The 19757-nt window shown below is 45.2% G+C and overlaps 1 protein-coding gene across 2 annotated transcripts in view; it reads right to left on the bottom strand.

Annotated features, from left to right (window-relative positions):
* CLMP (CXADR like cell adhesion molecule) overlaps positions 1–19232 on the bottom strand; it is a 45985-nt gene extending 26753 nt beyond the window's left edge. Inside the window, exons 1-2 of one of the 2 annotated variants that reach the window (XM_088177748.1) lie at positions 19079–19232; positions 18010–18389 (exon numbers count right to left, since the gene is read on the bottom strand). In XM_088177748.1, coding sequence (XP_088033874.1) covers positions 18010–18037 — 28 coding nt within the window. In that variant the 5' untranslated portion in view covers positions 18038–18389; positions 19079–19232. Of the gene's footprint in view, positions 1–18009; positions 18477–19078 lie in introns of those variants that run through there. The other variant, XM_014883591.2, reaches the window with a different exon arrangement.
* Between the last annotated feature and the right edge of the window lie 525 nt (positions 19233–19757).

The following is a 19757-nucleotide window of genomic DNA, read 5'->3' as shown; positions in this document are numbered from 1 at the left end:
GGCCAAATTACTACTTAGTGAAAATTCTCTTCTGCTCTTTTTTTTCTGCCTATAAATTTGGCAAATTCCAGATGCCAGCTGGAGATGTGGCTTGATATTATTTTCATTAGCCAAGGATATATTTTATTTAGGTGCTGCATAAAGAATAACAAAGTTGTGATTGTGCCATGTAAAAAATTGTGTGAAAAAGAGACACCAGGCAAGTTAAGACTGATGAAGAAACTCATTAGAGAGCATTTGAGACTTGAAATCTTTAAGTTATCAAGTGGCTGGGGGGGAAAAACAAACAGCTGAAGGGTTTTTTTTGCAGTTCAACTCTTCAGAATTTCAAACCCGTTTAAATGCCACCCATTTAGCAGCCTGGGCTTGCATTCCAGTTCCTCTGGCTTTATGGTTTTGTTTTTTTTTTTTTCTGAACTTCTGCTTGCTAAATGTTATTTTAAATAGCTGGTGAGGTTGACAAAGCCTCAGACTCCCTGGGGTTTCTCACGAGAACAAAAGCTGCCTTGTGGATATCTTTAGAACTAATTATAAGAGTGAGGAGAAGTCAGGCCTCTAATATGAAACTGAGATGGGTCACAAAAGATATTTGAACAGACAAACTAAAGTCAAACAGGAAAGTGAGTCAGACACCTGCATGGCCTTTTTTACAGTCCAAGAACTGACTCGGTGCAGTCATTAAAATAAATTTCTGTACCTATATTTGCATTTAATAGTATGCATGAAGGAGTTTTATCTCAGAACAGGGATTTTAAGCCCATAACGGCTCAATGGGGCCTTCTAAGTGCACAGTTCCACCAATTGAAGTCTCAACCAATAATCAAAACTGCAAAAATGAAATGCTCCATTTAGCAATAGAGCTGCCAAAACAGAACAGGTGATTCTGATGGAGTCTCAGCAGTTTTTAGTGCAGCAGAGACCACACAACATCACCAAGTTTGCAGCTTGGCAGCCTGCAGTTCCAGCAGCATCTTTTCCCGTGAAACAGCCACGCTTGAAATTCAGTTTCTATCCTGAATTTGCCAAACTTCAGCGAGCAGAGCTGAAATCCCTGATGATGCTGTCCTGGAGAGCTCTCAGAGCTGAAATCCCTGATGTTGCTGTCCTGGAGAGCTCTCAGAGGTGAAATCCCTGATGTTGCTGTCCTGGAGAGCTCTCAGAGGGCTCTGCACAGGCAGCAGGGGCTGATCCCGGGGAGGCTGAGCACGAACCAGCCTCTGCTGTCACATGCTGTTAAGATCCAGGGCTCATTAAGAACCGAGGCTGGAATTTCCGTGACTCGATGAGTTTAGATTCCCTGAAAAGAGGGAGGATTATCCCAGCACTCTCCATCTGGGCCGAGTGTAACACAGCCCTGTGTTCAGCTGGACACTTATCAAGGAAAATTTACTCTAAGATGTGAACAGGTAAAGCAGGAGGTTCCAGACAGCACGACCTGACAGGATTGTGTGTGTGTGCCAGCAAACACAGCCTGGAGTCACCTCCAGCCTCCCCGAGCCTGGGGTGTGCTGCAGGGACCTCACCCTGACCCAGACTAAGCAAAGGCTCTCCAGGCACCAGCCCCTAAACAAAGCCCCGCGTTCTGATTATTTACACATTTCTTGTGTGCTGAACCAGCCAGAGACGGAGAGCGTGGCTGGGAGGCTGCAGGGAGATGTGGGAGGGCAGCCCAGGCTCCACAAAACTCACCCAAAGCCAAAGCTCAAACCCCTCAAAAGTTTCCTCAGATTTTTTTTTTTTTGTTTCAATTCCTCCATCACTTTGAGAAAACCTCTTCTCTTTATCAAAGCCAGCATCAGATCCACTCAAATCCAGCAGGTCAGATCTCTAAACTCAGCCAGTGTCTGTAGTTTTTATTTGCACTCAGATGTTGGCCATGAAACATGAAAAATCTCAGTCAGCTCGAGTTTCCTCCCCAGTTTGGTTCCCTTTTCCCCATGGCAAGCTGGGCCCATCCCATCAGGGCTGTGCAGGGGCTGAACAGATCCCAGCTTTTATTCTGAGCACTCAGTCCTTAAAATCCTTCAGAAGCCAGACTTGGAGTTAAACACAACAATATCAGCACAACCTGGAACATTTTCCTTTCCCACAAACCAAGAAGAGCAGGAGCAAACCTTGATTTTGCAGTTTTTAAAACTGATTTTAAATCTTTTCCAATTCTCACCTTTCCTTTCTGGAGATTCCCAATCCTACAGGGCAGGGGCTGTTCCCAAAATTGCCCTCGTTGGTGGCATTGGGCACAAGATTTGATGTTAAGCATTGGCAAAGGCAGAACTGGACCCATTTTCCTCTGGAATTAAGGAAATTATACCAAGGAATGGAACATTCAAATGCTGGAAAACAGATTCAAAGTGCTCGACTTCTGATCAGAAATATATTTCTGTCTATTGAGCCTATTTAGAAGGTTCAATGGTGAGTGAAATTAGATTTATTTCTTCCAGAATATCAATACATGCTTCTCCTCACCTGCCTAAAAATCAGCAATAAATTCCCCATGTTACTATGTGATTCCACTTATGGGGTTTGGATTTTTTTTTCCACCTCCACCTGATACTAGATTATTTCAGAGTGAAACCACCACTGAATTAATTCTAATTTGTCACCCTCTTGCTGTGTCTTTTCCCTCAAACCTGCTCCTGTTAATAACTGGAAACAAAATAACAGGTGAAGTGTCTTAAATACCAGCCTAAGTGATATATTTTAAATAACTGGAAACAAACTAACAGCTAAGTGAATATTTTAAATAACTGGAAACAAGCTAACAGGCTAAGTGAGTATCTTAAAGAACTGTAAACAAGCCAACAGCCAAAGTGATATAGTTTAAATAACTGGAAACAAGATAAAAATGCTGAGTAATATTTAAAATAAATGGAAACAAGCTATCAGGCTGAGTAGCTTAAGTAACTAGAAATAATAAGCTCAGGAATATTTTTAATAACTGAAAACTAGCTAAAAGGCAAAGTGAGTATCTTAAATAACTGGAAAGAAGCTAACAGCTAAAGTGATATAGTTTAAATAACTGGAAACAAGATAAAAATGCTAAGGAACATTTAAAATAACTGGAAACAAGATAAAATGCTGAAGAACATTTAAAATAACTGGAAACAAGCTAACAGCTCAAGTGAGTATCTTAAGTAACTAGAAGTAAGATAGCAAACTAAGGAATATTTTTAATAACTAGTTAGTTAATAGAAAAAGTGAATATTTTAAATAACTAGAAACAAGCTAACAGCTTAAGTAAATATTTTTAATAACTGGAAATGAGTTAATAGGCAAAGTGAATATTTTAAATAACTGGAAACCAGCTGCCATTCCAAGTGGACATCCCAAATGAAAAGCACAGGTACCCAGCCCTGACTGTGTCTGTTTTTCTGCAGCACATCCTCACCACATGCAGGCACCCAGCTCCAATGTGTGACTCCTGCACTGACAATTTCCATCCCTGCCTGCTCCTCTTGCTGGATTTGGGGTGGCAGGAATCCCTCATTTCCCTGGATCCAGCCTGGATTTACCCTCCTGTGCTCCTCCAGCCCAGCCAGCTCAGCAGAAAGCAGCAACAGCTTCATCACACTGGAAATTGTTTGTTGGTTTTGCTTAGTAGAGAAGGGATAAAAAAAAAAATTAAAAATAAAATTAAAACAATCAAATAGCTCCACACTGCAGATTAGAGCAGCCCAGACTGCCCCAGTCTCCATCTGGTTCTTGTTAACATCCAGAAACAACCCCAAAGTGTCTGCCAGGCAATATTTGACATTTATACACAGCAAACCACATGAGATGTGCCCAACTGCAGGCTCCTGATTGGTCCAGGGGGGTTTTTGGGTGGTTGTAGGCACCAGCACGGCTGGGACAGGCAGGACAGGGTGTCCTGAGCAGGGGTTGGGTCGTGGTGAGTCCAATTCCCCTGCTCAGAGCTGCTCCTGCAGCATCCAAACCACTCTGGGGGATGTGCAAGGGAGGGGATGTGGCCATGAAATGCTCAGAAATGTTTTATTCAGGCTGTTTATCCTCAAAAGAGCGTTTTCCTTTTAGATTAAATTATCTGGACTCTGTTTATTCTAAACACAGGAGACAGGACTCAAGCATTTCCTCTTTTAGGAAGTATGGTTGAGTGTATTTCCTACAAAATTTATAAAGAATTCAGGCAAGGGCTTGTGTGGCTCCTTAAGATTTCAAACCCTTCTTCCCTAAATGCTGAAAGAGCTGCCTCTGCCAGGGCACAGCTCCATCCCAGTGACACGAAATACAAATGCAAGCAGACAGCAGCTATAAGCTCTTTGGAAAGGGCAGCCTGATAAAAACCATAATCAAATTATTTACCAATACTCCCCATTTTGTCTCAAGACCATAAATTCCATTATATAATGAGACATTTCCTTTTGTTTGTTTGGTTTTTTTTTTGTTGTTTTTTTTTTACAGCTGGGGAAGCCGTGGCTCCAAAGGGATTTGTTAAATGCTCCTCTTGGGACTGGAAGTGAGATGAGTTTATCGACAACAGAATTGAATTCTAACAGTGAAAATTTTCATTCCAGCAGATGACAGAGTCACCACTGGAACTGGAAGAAAAAACACAGATTTCTGTCTTCCCATCTCATCTCCTTATAAAGAATTCTGAGTTTTTTGCTACAAAGACAGCACATTTTAAATGCCATTTTCCATGCTTTAGGCACCACTGTTCCTGCAGGAAGTTTCTACCTCCACCTGAAGCTTGAGGGAAATGTTCTGCTCAGTTTTTTACCTGAACCCCAGATCCTGGTCAGAGCTCCTCTGCCCACCAGGAGAATCTGAGCACAGATCCTGATGCTCCAGGGTGTTCCATCCCTCCCAGGACATTTTCCCTGCCATGTCCCCGGGGTGTCCATCTATTATGCACAGCTCCTGGCTCAGGGAGGACAGGAGGAGATGAGCAGTGCCTGCTGCTCCGAGAGGCTGCAGGAATAACATTTATCTGCTCCATGCAGGCTCTTCAGGCACTCTCACCATCCTCACCTGCTCACTGAGTGCTGTTAGAATGCCAGGCTGGCACCAGGGGCTGCCCATCCTGCTGCTCCACCAGCTCCCTCCACCAGGGGAATTCTTCCCGGTTTATTTTTAATTCTGCCTCATAATCAGGCCCTAATTTTATGCATATTGGCTCAGGATATTTTTTTCCCCTTTCTTCTACATTGTCAGTCTGCTTGTCACATCCTTGCTGAAGGGGATTCCTCACTCGAAGTCCTTCTCTTGCTAGGGTAGGATGGCCTCTTTTGCTTGAGGATTATAGGCTCTGACAGTGCTGACACAGAAAAATAAAACCCCAGAATGATTCCAAACCATGAGCAGGGCTGTTTCCTCCAGAGCAGGAATCCAGAGCTCCTCCTGCCCTTTCCTCCCAGAGCCCAGAGCCAGCTAAACCCAGAGCCCTGACAGCCTCTCCCTCACTTGCTGATAAGATTATCAGTTTTGGTAACAAGGAGACCACACACCGTGTCCCCTCCATGAACTAAAGCTGGCAGCGTCACAGCAGAAGTTACAACAAAGCTGGGACATTAAATCAGCAAGGGGAGAAAAGAACTGGGTATCCTCAAAGGCAAGAGCATCACAAACCTCCTAAATCCAGGACAATTAACTCTCACTGCCAGGCTCATCCTACTTCCAGGTAAAAGTAGAATATTTTCTAAGAGACAGTCTTGAGTGAGCTCTGTTCCAGTCTCCACACAGATATTTTAGAAAAGCAGAATTTATTTGCTTTTTAGTCTTTGGAGTTTCCCCCCCCGCCTCCATTCTGCTTTTACAAGATGGTCATAAAAAATGAAGCAGCGTTTAAATCAGCAGCAAGGGTGGAAGAGCAGTGCTAATTCCTGCCTGAATCTGCTCCCTCCTTGCAGAAACTGGAAATTAATTTGCCTTTCATGGGTTGAAGTTGTTCCTGAGCTCGACTTGCTAAACCAGGAGCTTTCAGTGTGGAGAAATGACAGAGACACTGCAAGAATTACAGAATCCCAGACCCCACCAGAGGCCTCTAAAAGCCCCAAACCCCAAGAGAAGATGAGCACACAGAGTTAAAAGAGCTCCAGCACACTCCCAGCCTGTCTCATCAGCACCAAAGCTGCCAGGAGCTATTGGAGCTGCTGTTTTTTTTTTTCTGGGCAGGCTGGGTTTTCCAAGCTGCAGAAAAGGAAATATTGAGAGGACAACCCCGAGGCCAGGAACTGGAAGGAAAAGCTCCAGCCAGCAGCAAAGGGATGCTGCACACATGGGTTTGCATCAGAGGGTGGGGGAGAGGCTCTGAGCCTGCTCTGGGAGTGGGGAAGGCAGGCAGGAGGGAACTGGAAGGGGAAAGGTTCCTGCAGATGTCATGTGCCATTGCAAAGTGATAAAAAGGATTTGCATTCTCCTCGGGGAAGGCAAATTTTTATTGGTCAAAATAAGGGGCATCCTTCTGCCCAGCACAGCCACCATTAGGTGATGGTAGGAAAGAGTATGAAAGCATAGTAGGAAATCACTCATAGCAAATAATTCATTTTAATATTCACCGAGGTGGGATAGAACATGTCCTGCACCATCATTATAACCCCAAAAACTGAGCAGGTTGTGCTTTATCAGAGCTTTGGTGAACAAAGAGCAGTCTCCAGCAGTGCTCAAAAAAACACTAACAAGGCAGGAAAATGTCAATATTGCCTAACTGGCTAGTTAAAATCATTCTACATGCATGAATAATCAGCTTTTGTTATCAGCTTTGTTTTATCCCCCTGCTGTCAGGAGGAAGGGGAGAAAGTAAAGAATTCATTTAAGCTAGATACCTTCAGTTCCCAGCTTTTCTGCAGGAATTTCTGCTCTGGAATGACACAGGGAGATGCTAACCTGGCTTGTTTGGACAGCAGACAAAACCAGGTTTAAGCCTGGTTAAAATTCAGGATTTCCATGCAAGGAAAGGAGGCTGTGGGGTTTTAAGGAACAGTGCAAAGAGACAAAGAAACAATCCCTGCCTCGGAGCACTTAAAATCCAGAAAAATATCAATGTATCCAGAAAAATATCCATGTATTCACAAAAATATCACCCAAAATTCTTCTGGCTGTTGCAAAAAAAGCCAAATTTCCTCCATTCACATTCTGGTTTTTGGCTTCTCCTGTGGAGGGTATGGAGAGGGGAGGATGCCTGTGACAACCCCGCAGCCTCCACCTCATTTGGAGCCTTTTCCTAATGGGAATGCATTCCTTGCTGCCCCACAATGGGAGCAGCACGCCCAGGGCGCTGCTCAATAGGAAAAAAAAAAAAAAAAGCGAGCTCAAGTCATTAGAGGAAGGAGCCTTGTGTAATTCACATCGTTATCTGCAGAGCAGAGCAGCCCAGGAGTTTCCAGCCTCCCTCCTAGCAGGTCACACAGGGCCTGAATGAAGTGACAGCTGCAGAATTGTGATTTTTGTTGACTCCAGGGCTAGCCTGGGGCTAAGAGGAAGGAGCTGACAAAGCCAGAAAAGCCGGGATGCATTTGGCACAGCACGGGAAGCCTCTTCCCCCATTAAACCAGCGGCTGCCAGGTGGAAGAGCCTGGCTGGGCTGTCCAGCCCCATTTCTGCAGCGATTTCAGAGCACTCTGCAGCTCAGGAGGGAAGGGCTGGCTCGGGCTGAGTGCTCTCCCTCTGCAGAAGCAGCACAAAGCTGTCAATCCCAGCTTTTTCAGTTTTCCAGTGCGCCCCCAAAACTTGGGATGATTAAGGGACACTTCCTTTGGTGTGACCCAGCTGGGGTGTCCCCACAGTCACAAATTCCAGAGTGTTAATTCTTTATAACATCGGAAATGGAGACACTCAAAACGAGCAGGCACTTAAAAACGAAGCCTGAATCATTAAATGTTGAATCACTGGCAAAATCCAGGCTGGAACCTCAACATCCTGAATGCTTCTTTGACCAGAAGACACTCATCACTGCTTCAAATCCCCTTTTGAATAGAAAAAACAAAGATATATAATCATGGCATTTGTCAACACAAAAGCTCTGCTTTGTCTGGCTGAAATTGCCTTTGTCTCCAAGCAAGAGCTTGAAACAATGGAAAGCAGGAGAGGTTTTGCCCAGAGCAGAGACCACAGACAAAGCTGCAGTGTGGGAACATCTCCATGGCATGGGATGGATTCAAACAGCTCCTTCTGTGGGATGCTGGGGCTCCTGGGGGAGCAGCACCAAGCTGTCCCCAAATGCCACCTCGGGGACAACTCAGCCCTGTGCTGGAACCGACCTCAGCCGGGCAGCCAAACAGAAAATGCCACAAAAGCATCAGAGCTGATGAGCAGGAATCCTTTGAAGGTCTCCACACAAGCACGATGTCAAATTGCTCAGGTGGAACTGAGCTCCTGAACTTCACAGACGAAAGATCTGTGGTCTGCTCTGTGCTCAAGTGACAAATAATCCGAGTGTCACAGCAGCATCCATCCTGCAAGGACACGCTGGTTTTCCTTGCAGGAAGGGATGGAGCTGGCACAGGTGGCTCCCAGTGACATCCAACACCTGCAGACCTGAGTAAACACGAGAAAAGCCACACTCAAACAGCACCAGGGGTGGAGGCAGTGAGAAACAATCATCAGAACAGCACTGAGGTCACTGATAAATATAATTTCTGCTTTAAAAGTAACAGCTTGTCAGTCACCACATAAAGCTAAATTTCATTTGCTGCTGTTTTGGAAATGCTCAGGTCCAGCATCCTGAATTAACTCAGTTTCCTCAAATCTGGCTCTAAACACCACACCAGGTTTGCTGCATGATGTACAAACAGCAAATAAACAATAACACAAGATACAATTAATAAATAAACACTAACACAGTATCCAAATTGTAAATATACATTAGTACATAAAATCCCCTTTTTGCAGAGCCCAGCTCTTGCACCACTGAAGCAAATGAAGCAAAGAGCTGCCAACTCCCCTGAGCAGAGCCCAGTGCAGCATCACTGAGGGGGTGAGAGGCTTCCCTGAGTGTCACTGAAAGCTCTGACACCATTTCAAGGCTGGTTTCATGCTCGAGGAGTTCCAAGTGAGGCTACCAGAGATGTCTGGAAATCAGGCAGCGCTCCTGCTTTGTTTTTTGAAGGGTGCAGCAGCCTGGGCTCATCTGGGCCAAATTCCATGCACAAAATCCTGGCTTTGGTGTCCCTGGAGGTCATTTGAGCTCCCCCAGGAGATTCTTGTTTCCCTGGGCTAAAATCACTGCACCAGATCCTGGGTTGGTGTCCCTGGAGCCACCCAAGCTCCTCCAGCAGATTTTTTGTGTTCCTGAGCCAAACTCACTGCATCAAATCCTGAGTTTGGTGTCTCTGAAAGTCATTTGAGCTCCCCCAGGAGATTTTTTGTTTCCCTGGGCTAAAATCACTGCACCATCCCTGGAGTCACCCAAGTTCCTCCAACAGATTTTTTTTGTGTTCCTGGGCCAAACTCTGTGCACCAAATCCTTGGTTTGGTGTCCCTGGGAGCCTCTCAAGCTCCTCCATGAGATTCTTGAGTCCCTGGGCCAAACTCTGTGCACCAATTCCCGTGTTTTGGTGTCCCTGGGAGCCACTTGAGCTCCCCCAGCAGATTTTTTGTGTCTCCAGGCAAAATTCTGTGCACCAAATTCTGGGTTTGGCGTCCTTGGGAGCCACCCAATCTCTCCCAGCAGAATTTTTGTGCTCCTGAGCCAAACTCACTGCATCAAATCCTGTGTTTTGATGTCTTTGAATTCACTTGAGCTCCCCCAGGAGATTTTTGTGTTCCTCAAGATATCCCAGCAGATTTTTTTGTATCCCTAGGCCAAACTCACTGCATCAAATCCCGTGTTTTGGTGTCCCTGGAGTCACTCAAGCTCCCCCAGCAGATTTTTTGTGTCCCCAGGCCAAACTCACTGCACCAAATCCTGGATTTTGGTGTCCCTGGGAGCCACCCAACCTCTCCCAGCAGATTTTTTGTGTCCCAGTTCGAGCTGCTGGCTCTCCATGAGCAGCTCCTGTGCACATTCATGTCTTAGGAGGGGCAGGGAGGTTTAGCAGCCTGATGCTGCTGCTCTGAAACGAGTGCTAGTGCCAGCCAGTGCCTGGGGAGAATGAAACAATTTCCTTAATATTGCTCAACAAGGCAGGATCCAGCAGGATTCCCAGACACCGGCCTGCAGCCTCACTCCAGCAGAGTCACTCTGGAATTACCCCACCACAGCACAGCTCCAAATCCGGCTCTGCACCTCTCCCTGCACAGCTCTGAGAAACGCTGCTTTGTTCAGGAAAAGGGGAAAGGGAAAATAAAAAGGAGAAAGAAAAAAAAAAAAAAAAAGCCCTGATGTTGGAGAACGTGGCTCCTTTTTTTTTTTTTCCCTCTTGTCCCTGGAATTGTGATTGGAAATAATTGGAAGTGTCACTGGAAGTAATCAGAAGTGACAGTCCCTGGGCTACAAGGCTTTTGCTTCAAGTCTAACGATCCCCCCGCAAAACAAAACCTAAATTTAAACAATGAAGTCATAAAGTGATTTGCCTTCAAGGTTGAAAACCCTGCAATTTCTTTTTTTTAATATATAAAAAAAAAAAGGAAGTGCCTGGCTCTGTTTCAGTTCAATATTCCAGGCTTGCTGTGTTAGATGAAAGCACAAATCACACACAAAGACACCCCGTGATTTCTGGCCATACCTGGCCAATAAAGGTCCTTGTCTGTATTAAACATTCCTGTGACCTTTGAATTTCTATCAAGTTTTTAACGAAAAAAAACAGCCTGAGTCATCTGAGCTGTGACACTCATCCAGCACCCATCTCAAATATTCCAAATACTGGAAAACCACTTAATTCCAATATTTTGTTGAAGCACAAAGGGAATGGAATGGAGCATTTTTTAAAATTTTTTTTTTTTACATTTCTGCAAAAGCATCCTAACAACCCATCCAGGCACTTAGGGAAAGAATCTGTTCAAAAGACCTCACAACCACAATACATTCCATGTATTTACTAGACAGAAAAACTAATTTTCTTTCTTTTCATCTGCAGCACGAGGTAATTCAGAGACCCAGGATTTCCTTTCCTGAGGTTTCTCTGAGAGCACAGCAGCACTTCACACCACGAGTGCAGTTTCTCAGCACAGTGGTACCAAAAAGCCATTAATAGGTGATAAAATATCTTACTGGAAAATCAAAATAAGTCTCTCCAGGTGGCAGGTGAAGGATTTCAGCCTGGATTCAGCTGTTTGTTAATGATCTGCACATCACTGCCGTGCCCACCTTTGGGGATGTATCAGGATGAAAATGGCTTTAAGTCAGAGCTGCTGAGCTTTAGTGTTCCAGCACCCACCCGTGTCTGAGTTTCCTCCTCTTTAAATGTCCTCTGTGCAATTTGGCCCTGCTGGAGTGAATAAAAACTTTCTCTCAGAGTGACCCTTGCCAGCAGCAGCAGCAGCAGAGCTGGGGCAGCCCCAGCCCAGCCGTGGTCATCCCTTGCCTCTAACCCTGCACGCTCCATTTCAGAGCAGCCTCCTCCTGCCAGCCAATGGCACAAACACACCCCAATCCTCACTGACCTTTTCCCTCCAAAGGCAATTCCACTGCAGGCACCAAGCTCAACTCCAACCTTTCTACCCAGGGTTCAGCCTCATTTTTCTGCCACCAAAAAAAAAAAAAAAAAAAAAGAAGTAAAAGTCGTGGCTGCTCCCCAGGAGGAGAGAGAAGCTCAGAGTGTGCAGTGATGTGGATTGATCCTTGTGGGACAGCAAATCTGACACTGTGGGGCTGGGAAATTCTGAGTTAAAATTTGCCTTTTTCAGCTGCCAAATGATTTCCTGGAGAAAGGGAAGGAGCAGACGAGGACAGGATGGGTTTTGTGGTCTTCTGTCACATCCAGCACCTTGGAGCTGCTCTGTCCTCTTTACTACTTGTTGCAAAGAGCAGACAGAGCTCATTAAAATAAACCCAGGTGCCAGGTGTGGCTGAGGAGAGCCTGGCATGGTGCTCATCCTCCTTTTTGAGGACTGGGATATTTTTGGGAAGAAGGAGCAGCTTTGTTGTGGGATATAACCCAGTGCAGAGCTCCAGGCTCCTGCTGCTTTCACCTTCCCTGCACTCTGGCCAAGCAAACCCATTTTTAGCCCAGGCTGGCAGAGGTGGCTGTCACTGCCCCAGCAATGCTGAGAGGAGGAAAAAGCCCAGGAGATGAAAAAATTGGGATTGAGCCTCGTGCCTGTTGACTCCTCACACATTTTCCATTGTTGTGCTTCCTGCCCAGCCGTCCCTGCATCCTGCACTGTCCTGTCATTTGAGGCTCTATTCACAGACCTCCCTGACCCGACTTCACCCTTGACTTTTTGCTGGGCTGCTTCTGTAAACCAAGCATTTCTAAAAACAGATGAAGACAAAGCTATTGGGGGGAAAAAAAAAAAACAGCAAAAAATCCCAAGCAAAACAAACCCATTCATCTTTTCAACAAGGCACCACCAAGCTCCCTCTGCACCAGAGCAGCCTCTCCTGTAGCACACAAGATGTTCACAGGAAATCACATTTCAGAGGCACAAACACTGCCTGCAGCCTGGGCTCACACAGGGCATTGCTTAATTAGAAATTTGAGGTGTATTTTGATTAAAACCGTGGGAGAAGGCACAGAAAGCAGCTTACAGCACCTCATTTCATTGCTGCTGCACAGTTTTTGGTCACAAAGAAAAGATTTTCAAATACATGCAAGACTGGCAGAGGGACTGTTGACATCTCTCTCCACTTCTGAAAACAAATCCCAGATTGCAAAGGTGCTGAATCCCCTACAAAAGCCCGTGTTTGCCTGGAGGAGAACAGGGCTCTTTGCTGTGATCCTGAGGAGAAACACCAGGATATCTCCGTGCCAGTTGTGCAATGACATTTCTGGGAAGAAACTCGTGCTGCTATTACACAAAATATCCTTCTGAAGTGGGCCAGAACCCCTCCAAAAAAACAAACCACTAATTCTACATGGAGGAGACAAGGCTAGGGTGGGTACAGAGGCAAAACACCACTTGTTTTCCATGGGAAATTCAGAAAAGTTGCCTTCCCTCTGGCTCCACTTCCCATAAAAATGAATTCTTCTCCACAATTTTGGCATGCTGCTTTTCCTCACTCTGGCAGGTTACTCTTTTCTCCCTCATGGTAAAATGGAAAAAGCAGAAAGGATTAAAAAAAACCCCTCCAAAATAAACTTTTGTTTTGTTTTTAGATGTTAAAAATCCCAACTATTTCATATAAAACAAAGCACCACTAGAGAAAAACAGACAATTTATTATCAAGTGTCTCAACAACAATTGTTTGATGCAAACCATCCCTGGCTTTGGAAGAATTGGAGTGTTAACCCTGATATTCTGCCAGAGAGCAACTCAATTATGTCTGACTCCCTTAAATTCTCCCTGGAGTGCCAAATAAATCCTCTGCTTTCCTTTATTCCCTTTCCTCAGGTATTCCCAGAGCAGTGTTCCAATAAAGACTTGGAATTAAATCCACACTCCTCTAACAGCTTGAGTATCTCACACAGTTGATATTTTGTTGCCTGCTCTTGGAATTAGAGATGAGTTATTATCAATTCCATGAAGCTGGAGTCCTTTTAAAAAGCTAAATACACCATCAAGTTCCCTGCATTCCTTCAGGAACCAGTGACAAAGGGGAGGTGAAACCAAGACACAAAAGTCACCCACTAAATTGTTTTTCTCAGCTGCAGGTTGGTTTTTTTACACCATTCCTGAGCCAAGGTTTGTGCTAAATATTATTAAAAAAAATGAGGCAAAGCCCTTGTATCACCAACCTTCAACACCATGGAACAGTCAAAGGTAAGAGAAGGAGCCAAAGAAAACTGGAAAATAGCAAATATATGATATATTTTAGTTACCACTGAGAAATTCTGAAAATATCTGGAAAATCAGCATGAATAGAGGTCCATAACCTTTGTTTTAAGCTGAAAACAATCTCCTTTGATTTCTACTATTTCTGGGAAATCAGCAGGAATAAAGGTCCATGAGCTTTGTTTTAAGCAACTTAAAAACTGTCTCCTTTGGTTTTTACTTCTGGAAAATCAGCAGGAATTAAGGTTCACAAACTTTGTTCTAAGGAACCTAAAATCTGTCACCTTTGGTTTCTGAGAAATAAAGGTCCACAAGGTTTTTTTTTAAGGGACTTGAAAACTTCTCCATTGGTTTCTGGGAAATAAAGATCCACAAACTTTGTTTTAAGGAACCTGAAATCTGTCTCCTTTGGTTTCCTCTACTCCCAGCAGCATCTCACTAAATCCACAATTCCCATCGTGCTCACTGAGAGCGGGGGCACCTCTTTAAAAATCAGATATTCCAGTGGGTTCTGCTTTGCTGTGGCACAGGACAGAAGGGTTTGGGGAGCAGGATGCCTCTAAGAGTTTGACAGAGATTTTTAGTTGGATTTTAAAATGCTGTTGATTGCATAGATGAGGTTATAGTTGTTGAGGGTGAGCCCAGAGCTGCTGGCTCTAGGCAAGCTCTGTGTGTTCTGAAGTTCATTTAGTTCTGGTTATAATGCATTATATACTTTTTATTACAGAGCATTTTAATACATGACTACTAATTAACATCATTTATAATACTTCTTACATTTATATATAACTTATCTAAACTGCTAAAATTACTGTATTATGTTAGTGACTAGCTAATAATGTGATAAGCTAATATTATTATTACTATATTAGTGATTAGCTAATTATCAGAGTTAGTAGTCACATGTTAAACTTTGGGGCTTGTTCTGCAGTGGAAATTTTTGAGATTTTTTTTTTTACTTGTAATATTGGCTTTCTTGTTTGCCTGTGAAAATCTTTTTGTTTGGTAAAACCATTTTTTGTTTGGGGTGGATTTATCCTTTGCTCTAAGCCATAAAAACCTTTTCCAACTCGCTTGCTCTTTACCTTCTCGTTCCCCAGTCAGACTGGCTCAGCAATTCTTTTCTCCTATATCAAAACCTGCTCTCATTCCTATAGAACCTTCTGTACACCTGCAGAACCCCTCTGTTGAATTCCTGTCCTTCCCAAGAGATGCTGAGCACGGGGCACCCCGCAGGTTTGCTGTGCTCTCAGGCTTTTCCAGCCCCAGCTCCAGCTCCAGCATCATCTGGGATTTCCCAGCTACCAGCCCGTGGATACCTGGGCAAACGCTGCTGTCAGAGGCAATTCCTCAGTGCAGCAGCCCTGCAAGGAGCTGCTCCAGAGCTCTGTGGTGTGCAGTGAGACAGGAGGAGCTGAGTGCTCAGCACAGAGCCCTGGGACAGCTCTGGCACAGGCTCCTGCAGCCCTGAGCTCACAGGGCAAAGCTCAGCTGCTCAAAGAGGGGGTTTTTGTTCTCAGCACCAGCCCAGATTGACAGCCAGATCTCACAGAGCGTTTCCTGGGCAGTAATCACTGCTAAGGTGATTTTACTGCGCTGTGGTGGGTGATCCCTGTCACTGCCCACAGCAGGGCTCGGGGAGGGATTGGGGTCGGCACATCCCCTGCTCTGATCCCCAAACCCAGCAGTTCCTGCAGGGCACTGCACTCACACCAGCCAACAACTGAGGGACAAGCACATGAAACCAATGACAGAGCCAGGCATGCAAATAATCACCCCTGTGAACTGTTTTGATCACAGAAATCAGCTTTTTCCTTGAATGGAAGGATCATTAAAAACATTCATGATTGACTTGGAGTAGGGGAAAGGCAAAGGAGATTTCCCACCCCATAAAATTTAAACTAATTCAGGAACACACTTCAATGAAAGCACTGACTCCTCCTTTATTGGGTGAAAAATGCAACATTCTATTATGAACTTTTTCCACTCTGAAGTGAAGAACCACTTCAAAATTCTGCTTTTCAAGGGTGCAGTGTGTTACCAAGGGAGTTTGTGACACCTGATTCTCACTCCTCAGCTGGTCACAATCATGTCACACCTACACGGGCCACCTTCCCCCCCTCAGCCTCCCCTGGCCAAGTGAGCCTGGCCATGCTCTTGTCCACACTCAGCAGAGCCTTTCATCTTGTCTTGTTTTAATAAAGTCTCCTTCAAACAGCTTGGCCCCTGTTTCCTGTCTCCTCACACAGCTGCTCGTGTGCCCCAGAGAGGTAAACAGTGGAAAAGACAAGAATTGTGTATATTAGTCACGTTATTAGGATGTTTAATGATGAAAACCCAAACCTTCCTCTCAAGGCTTCTCCTAAACCTTTTTTCCACATTAGTCTTCACTTTGTCATTAAAAAAAAAAAAAAAAAAAAAAAAAAAAAGCAAGACATCACTGGCAGTTCTGTAGATTTTTACTGCACCAAATCCAGGCTTTAGCCAGCAAATCAGAGTCCCCAGCCTCCTTGTGTTCAGGAGGATCTAGGAACAGGGAACCACAACATTTCCTTACTTTTCCCTGGACTTGATTCTAATATTGGTGAATGAAGCTGGACAAGGAGGAGAAAGACCAAGTCCTGTGCTGGCAAGGCAGGTAAAGCTCAGGGGGCAGCTCAGTGACCACTGTAGGACCAGGAAGAAAAAAAAAAACAACATTCCAGGTTTTGCTCTGAGTTTTGAAGACAATTCTCCCCTCACCATTGCTTGGAGAGGCTGAGAAACCTGACTGCAGGTGAGGGCAAAGTGTCTTTTGTTGGGCATTGCTGTGTTCCTGTCAGAGTGGAGATGCTGAGGATACACTGATAAAGCCCCTTGTGTTTTATAGAGAAAAGCAGCAAAGGAAAGTTGTTGTTATATTACAGACAAACCCACTTTTTGTGTGGCAACACTTTGTTCCTTCTGCTCCAAACCTTCAACATATTGGAATATTCAGCAGCTGAATAGGATCAAAGACTGCAATTCCCATTGTCTCCATCAGCAAGGTGAGCGACCAACCCTTCTGTGTCCCCAGTTTCCACAGAACCACTTCCTGAAGGGCTGAGCTGTTCCTGACCCTGCTCTCTCACCTGCTGGAGTCCTCTTCAAACTCTCCCCAGCACAGAGAGGCACAAATGGCACAAAGAGCTGCCTGCACTGCTGGGAGCCTCCAGCACCTCCACACCCCATCCAATGCCCTGAGCACTTCTCCATTCCTCAGCAGCTGCACAGATGTTGTGTTTGATCACCACACCTCCCTCTCTAGCCCACATCCCACACCTGGGAGCCTTAAACTGGGGTTTTCCCTGCCACAACCCTTTCGAGCTGTTCAAAAACCCTGTTGTGCCTGTCCAGCATGGCTGGCACTCAGCTCCTGCCAGGGCAGCAGTGCCCAGCAGTGCCCAGCCCCCTTTCTCACACCTGTGCCCAGGTTCCAGCACATTTCCAGGTTCCAGGAGCCCTGGAAGTGCCGGGCTTTGCCCAGCCAGGGCAGAGGAGGGAGGCACAGCTCACTCCTCCCCTCCAGGAGCTCCCTCAGACACCTCAGGGCTGCCAGCTCATTTCCCCACAGCCCTCCAGCTTCCCTTCACTCTCCTTTCCTTCCTCTTTTTCCATTCTCTGCTCCTCTCCTCCTCAGCAAATCAGCCTCTCTCTTTTCTTTCCCTCCTTTCAGCCCTTTCTTGCCTTTCCCCCTTCTCGCATCCTTTTCTCCCCCAACTCCTCCCTCCTGCACTCCAACACATCTGTTTCTAATCTTAGCCATCCATTGGAAACAATAACCCCTTTTTTATTTCCAAGGTCTGAACACCCGAGTGCCCAACAATTCAGCACAGTTACACTAATTTGACACTCTGCCTGAAACAAAGACATTTTATTCACCTTGGTTTGCCCAAGAGGTCCAAGCCCCTCTCTCGTTTATCCCTGAAAAGAGCTGCCCTCTTTAAACAAGAACCACACATTCCCAAACGAGTCTGTTTGACCACCAGTTTTTAAAATTAATCTGGATAATCGGGGATCTCTGGCTGTCAACCTGCTCATAAAGCGACCAGAAAAGGATCAGAACTCAAACACCGCTGAAATTACAGTTTTCCATAAAAGTTTCCTCCTTACAAACCCCTTTTCTCCAACTCACCAGGAACGAATTTCAGGCACACGGAGCAGCTTCGTGGAAGTTGGATTAAAAACAAAAAAACGAGCAACACCAAAAAGCCAACGTACCTAAGAAGAGGACTGGAAATGCAGACATTCCGTCTCCCAGCGAGAGGGACTTTTCCTCCCTTTTTCTTCCTCGCTCCCAAGGACGGCAGGCAGACCTGCACAGGATTCAAAGGAACGCCTCTGGAATGCACTGAGTGTAATTGCATCCATGTGCCACGAAAATAACCAACTTCACTCTTTCTTCCCTCCTGCTATTCATCCCCTGGTCCATCTTCCATCCAGAGCCAGCTGAGCTTTTTTTTTTTTTTTTTTTTTTTTAATTTTGGTGGGGGGATCTCCGAGGCTGCAAATTCAGGGCCCGGGGAGTTTCTGGGGGAGAAAAGGCAGAGGCAGCACTGAGAGGACTTCACATCACGGCAGCACTGAACAATTTTGCCTGTCTGGAGAGGAGAGAAGCAGGGGGGAAAACACTCAATGTTCACCACATGGCTGCCTCCCACTAGAGCCCCTCCCTGCCATCAGCTGGGATTAATAGTGAAGACCAGTCATGTGGGTGAGGTAGAGCTGATTTCCAGCAAGAATACAGATATTTAAAAGAGAAAGAAAAGGATTTCTCCAGTGGCAAAACAGTTAAGTTTGGAGGCAGCAAAAAAAAAAAAAAATCCAGCATGGAGAAAAAAAAAAAATCAGATTCGTCAGTCAGGGATTGGAGGGAGACTCTTGGAAAAAGCTCCTCAGGAGGACAAACACACTCCCCTGGATGCATTAGCTTTGGGCTCTTTTCTGCACTGGAGATTTGAGATTTCAGCCTCGCTGGAACACTTGTTCTGCCTCCTGCGTGGTTTCCTTTTTGCGTTTTTAGGAGAGAAAGAAATCCCCTAAAAATGGATTTAATTTGATTTCACGTCGTAGCTGTGCTTCACCGATGAGGGCAAAGCCCAGCCAAGCAGAAATTGGTGGCTATGGGGTGCAGGTTTTAACTCCCCCCAAAGGGACACAGAGAGACCCTTACAGCCCATCCTCAGCTTCCCCCTCACGCAGGGGAGCAAGTTTTTAAAATTACCTCAGGTACCCCATAAAGAAATACCCAGCACACACAGCAGAAAGGAAATAAAGCAGATTTACCCACCTCAGTGCCTTGGAATACAGAGCAAAAATTCTTCCCTTTAGAACAGTTATGAAAGTGTTTGTGAAGCCTGGAGGAGAGCAGCAAACCGTGGGCAAGGCTGCCAGCCTGTGGTTTGGGACATCACACTCCAGTTCTCCAAGCTTTCGTTCCTTTCCCCGTGTAACTCCACCCCCACACGCAATTTCTCTATGCACTCCCCCCAAAAATCAGGGATAAAATGCTGCTCTGCCCCTCCAGGGATGAAAACAAGCCCTGTACAGAGCCAGGAGCTGGACTTGCTGATTCTTTTGGTCACCTTCAGCTCAGGATATTCTATTTTTTATGAAATAGAGGAATATTTATGAGCAACTCCTGGAAGCTCTGAAGGAATTTGGTACCTTTGGTGCTCATGACAGGGCTCTGTAGGTATTTATGGGAAGACAACAAAGAGTGCTGTCAAAATCAAACCCTAGATTTGGATAGATCCAGAGAGAATAAAAGGGATAAAAATCATCCTTCTGCACCCAGTTTCATCCAAGTTTTATTTGCCTCTGCCAGCTCAGATGGAGACAAGAGCAGCATTTGGCTCCTCCTCTCCAGAACTGATTTTCCCTCTCTATCACAATGTTTTAATCAGCATTATTATCTAATACAGACTGATTATCCAAATGTAACCTGGATTAGATGAATATCACAGCTC

Source organism: Sturnus vulgaris, chromosome 23, assembly GCF_052056855.1.
Source record: "Sturnus vulgaris isolate bStuVul1 chromosome 23, bStuVul1.hap1, whole genome shotgun sequence".
In the NCBI taxonomy this organism is placed as follows: Eukaryota; Metazoa; Chordata; class Aves; order Passeriformes; family Sturnidae; genus Sturnus; species Sturnus vulgaris.
Note: the sequence above shows the minus strand (reverse complement) of the source record. Positions and strands in the feature narration are given on the sequence as shown.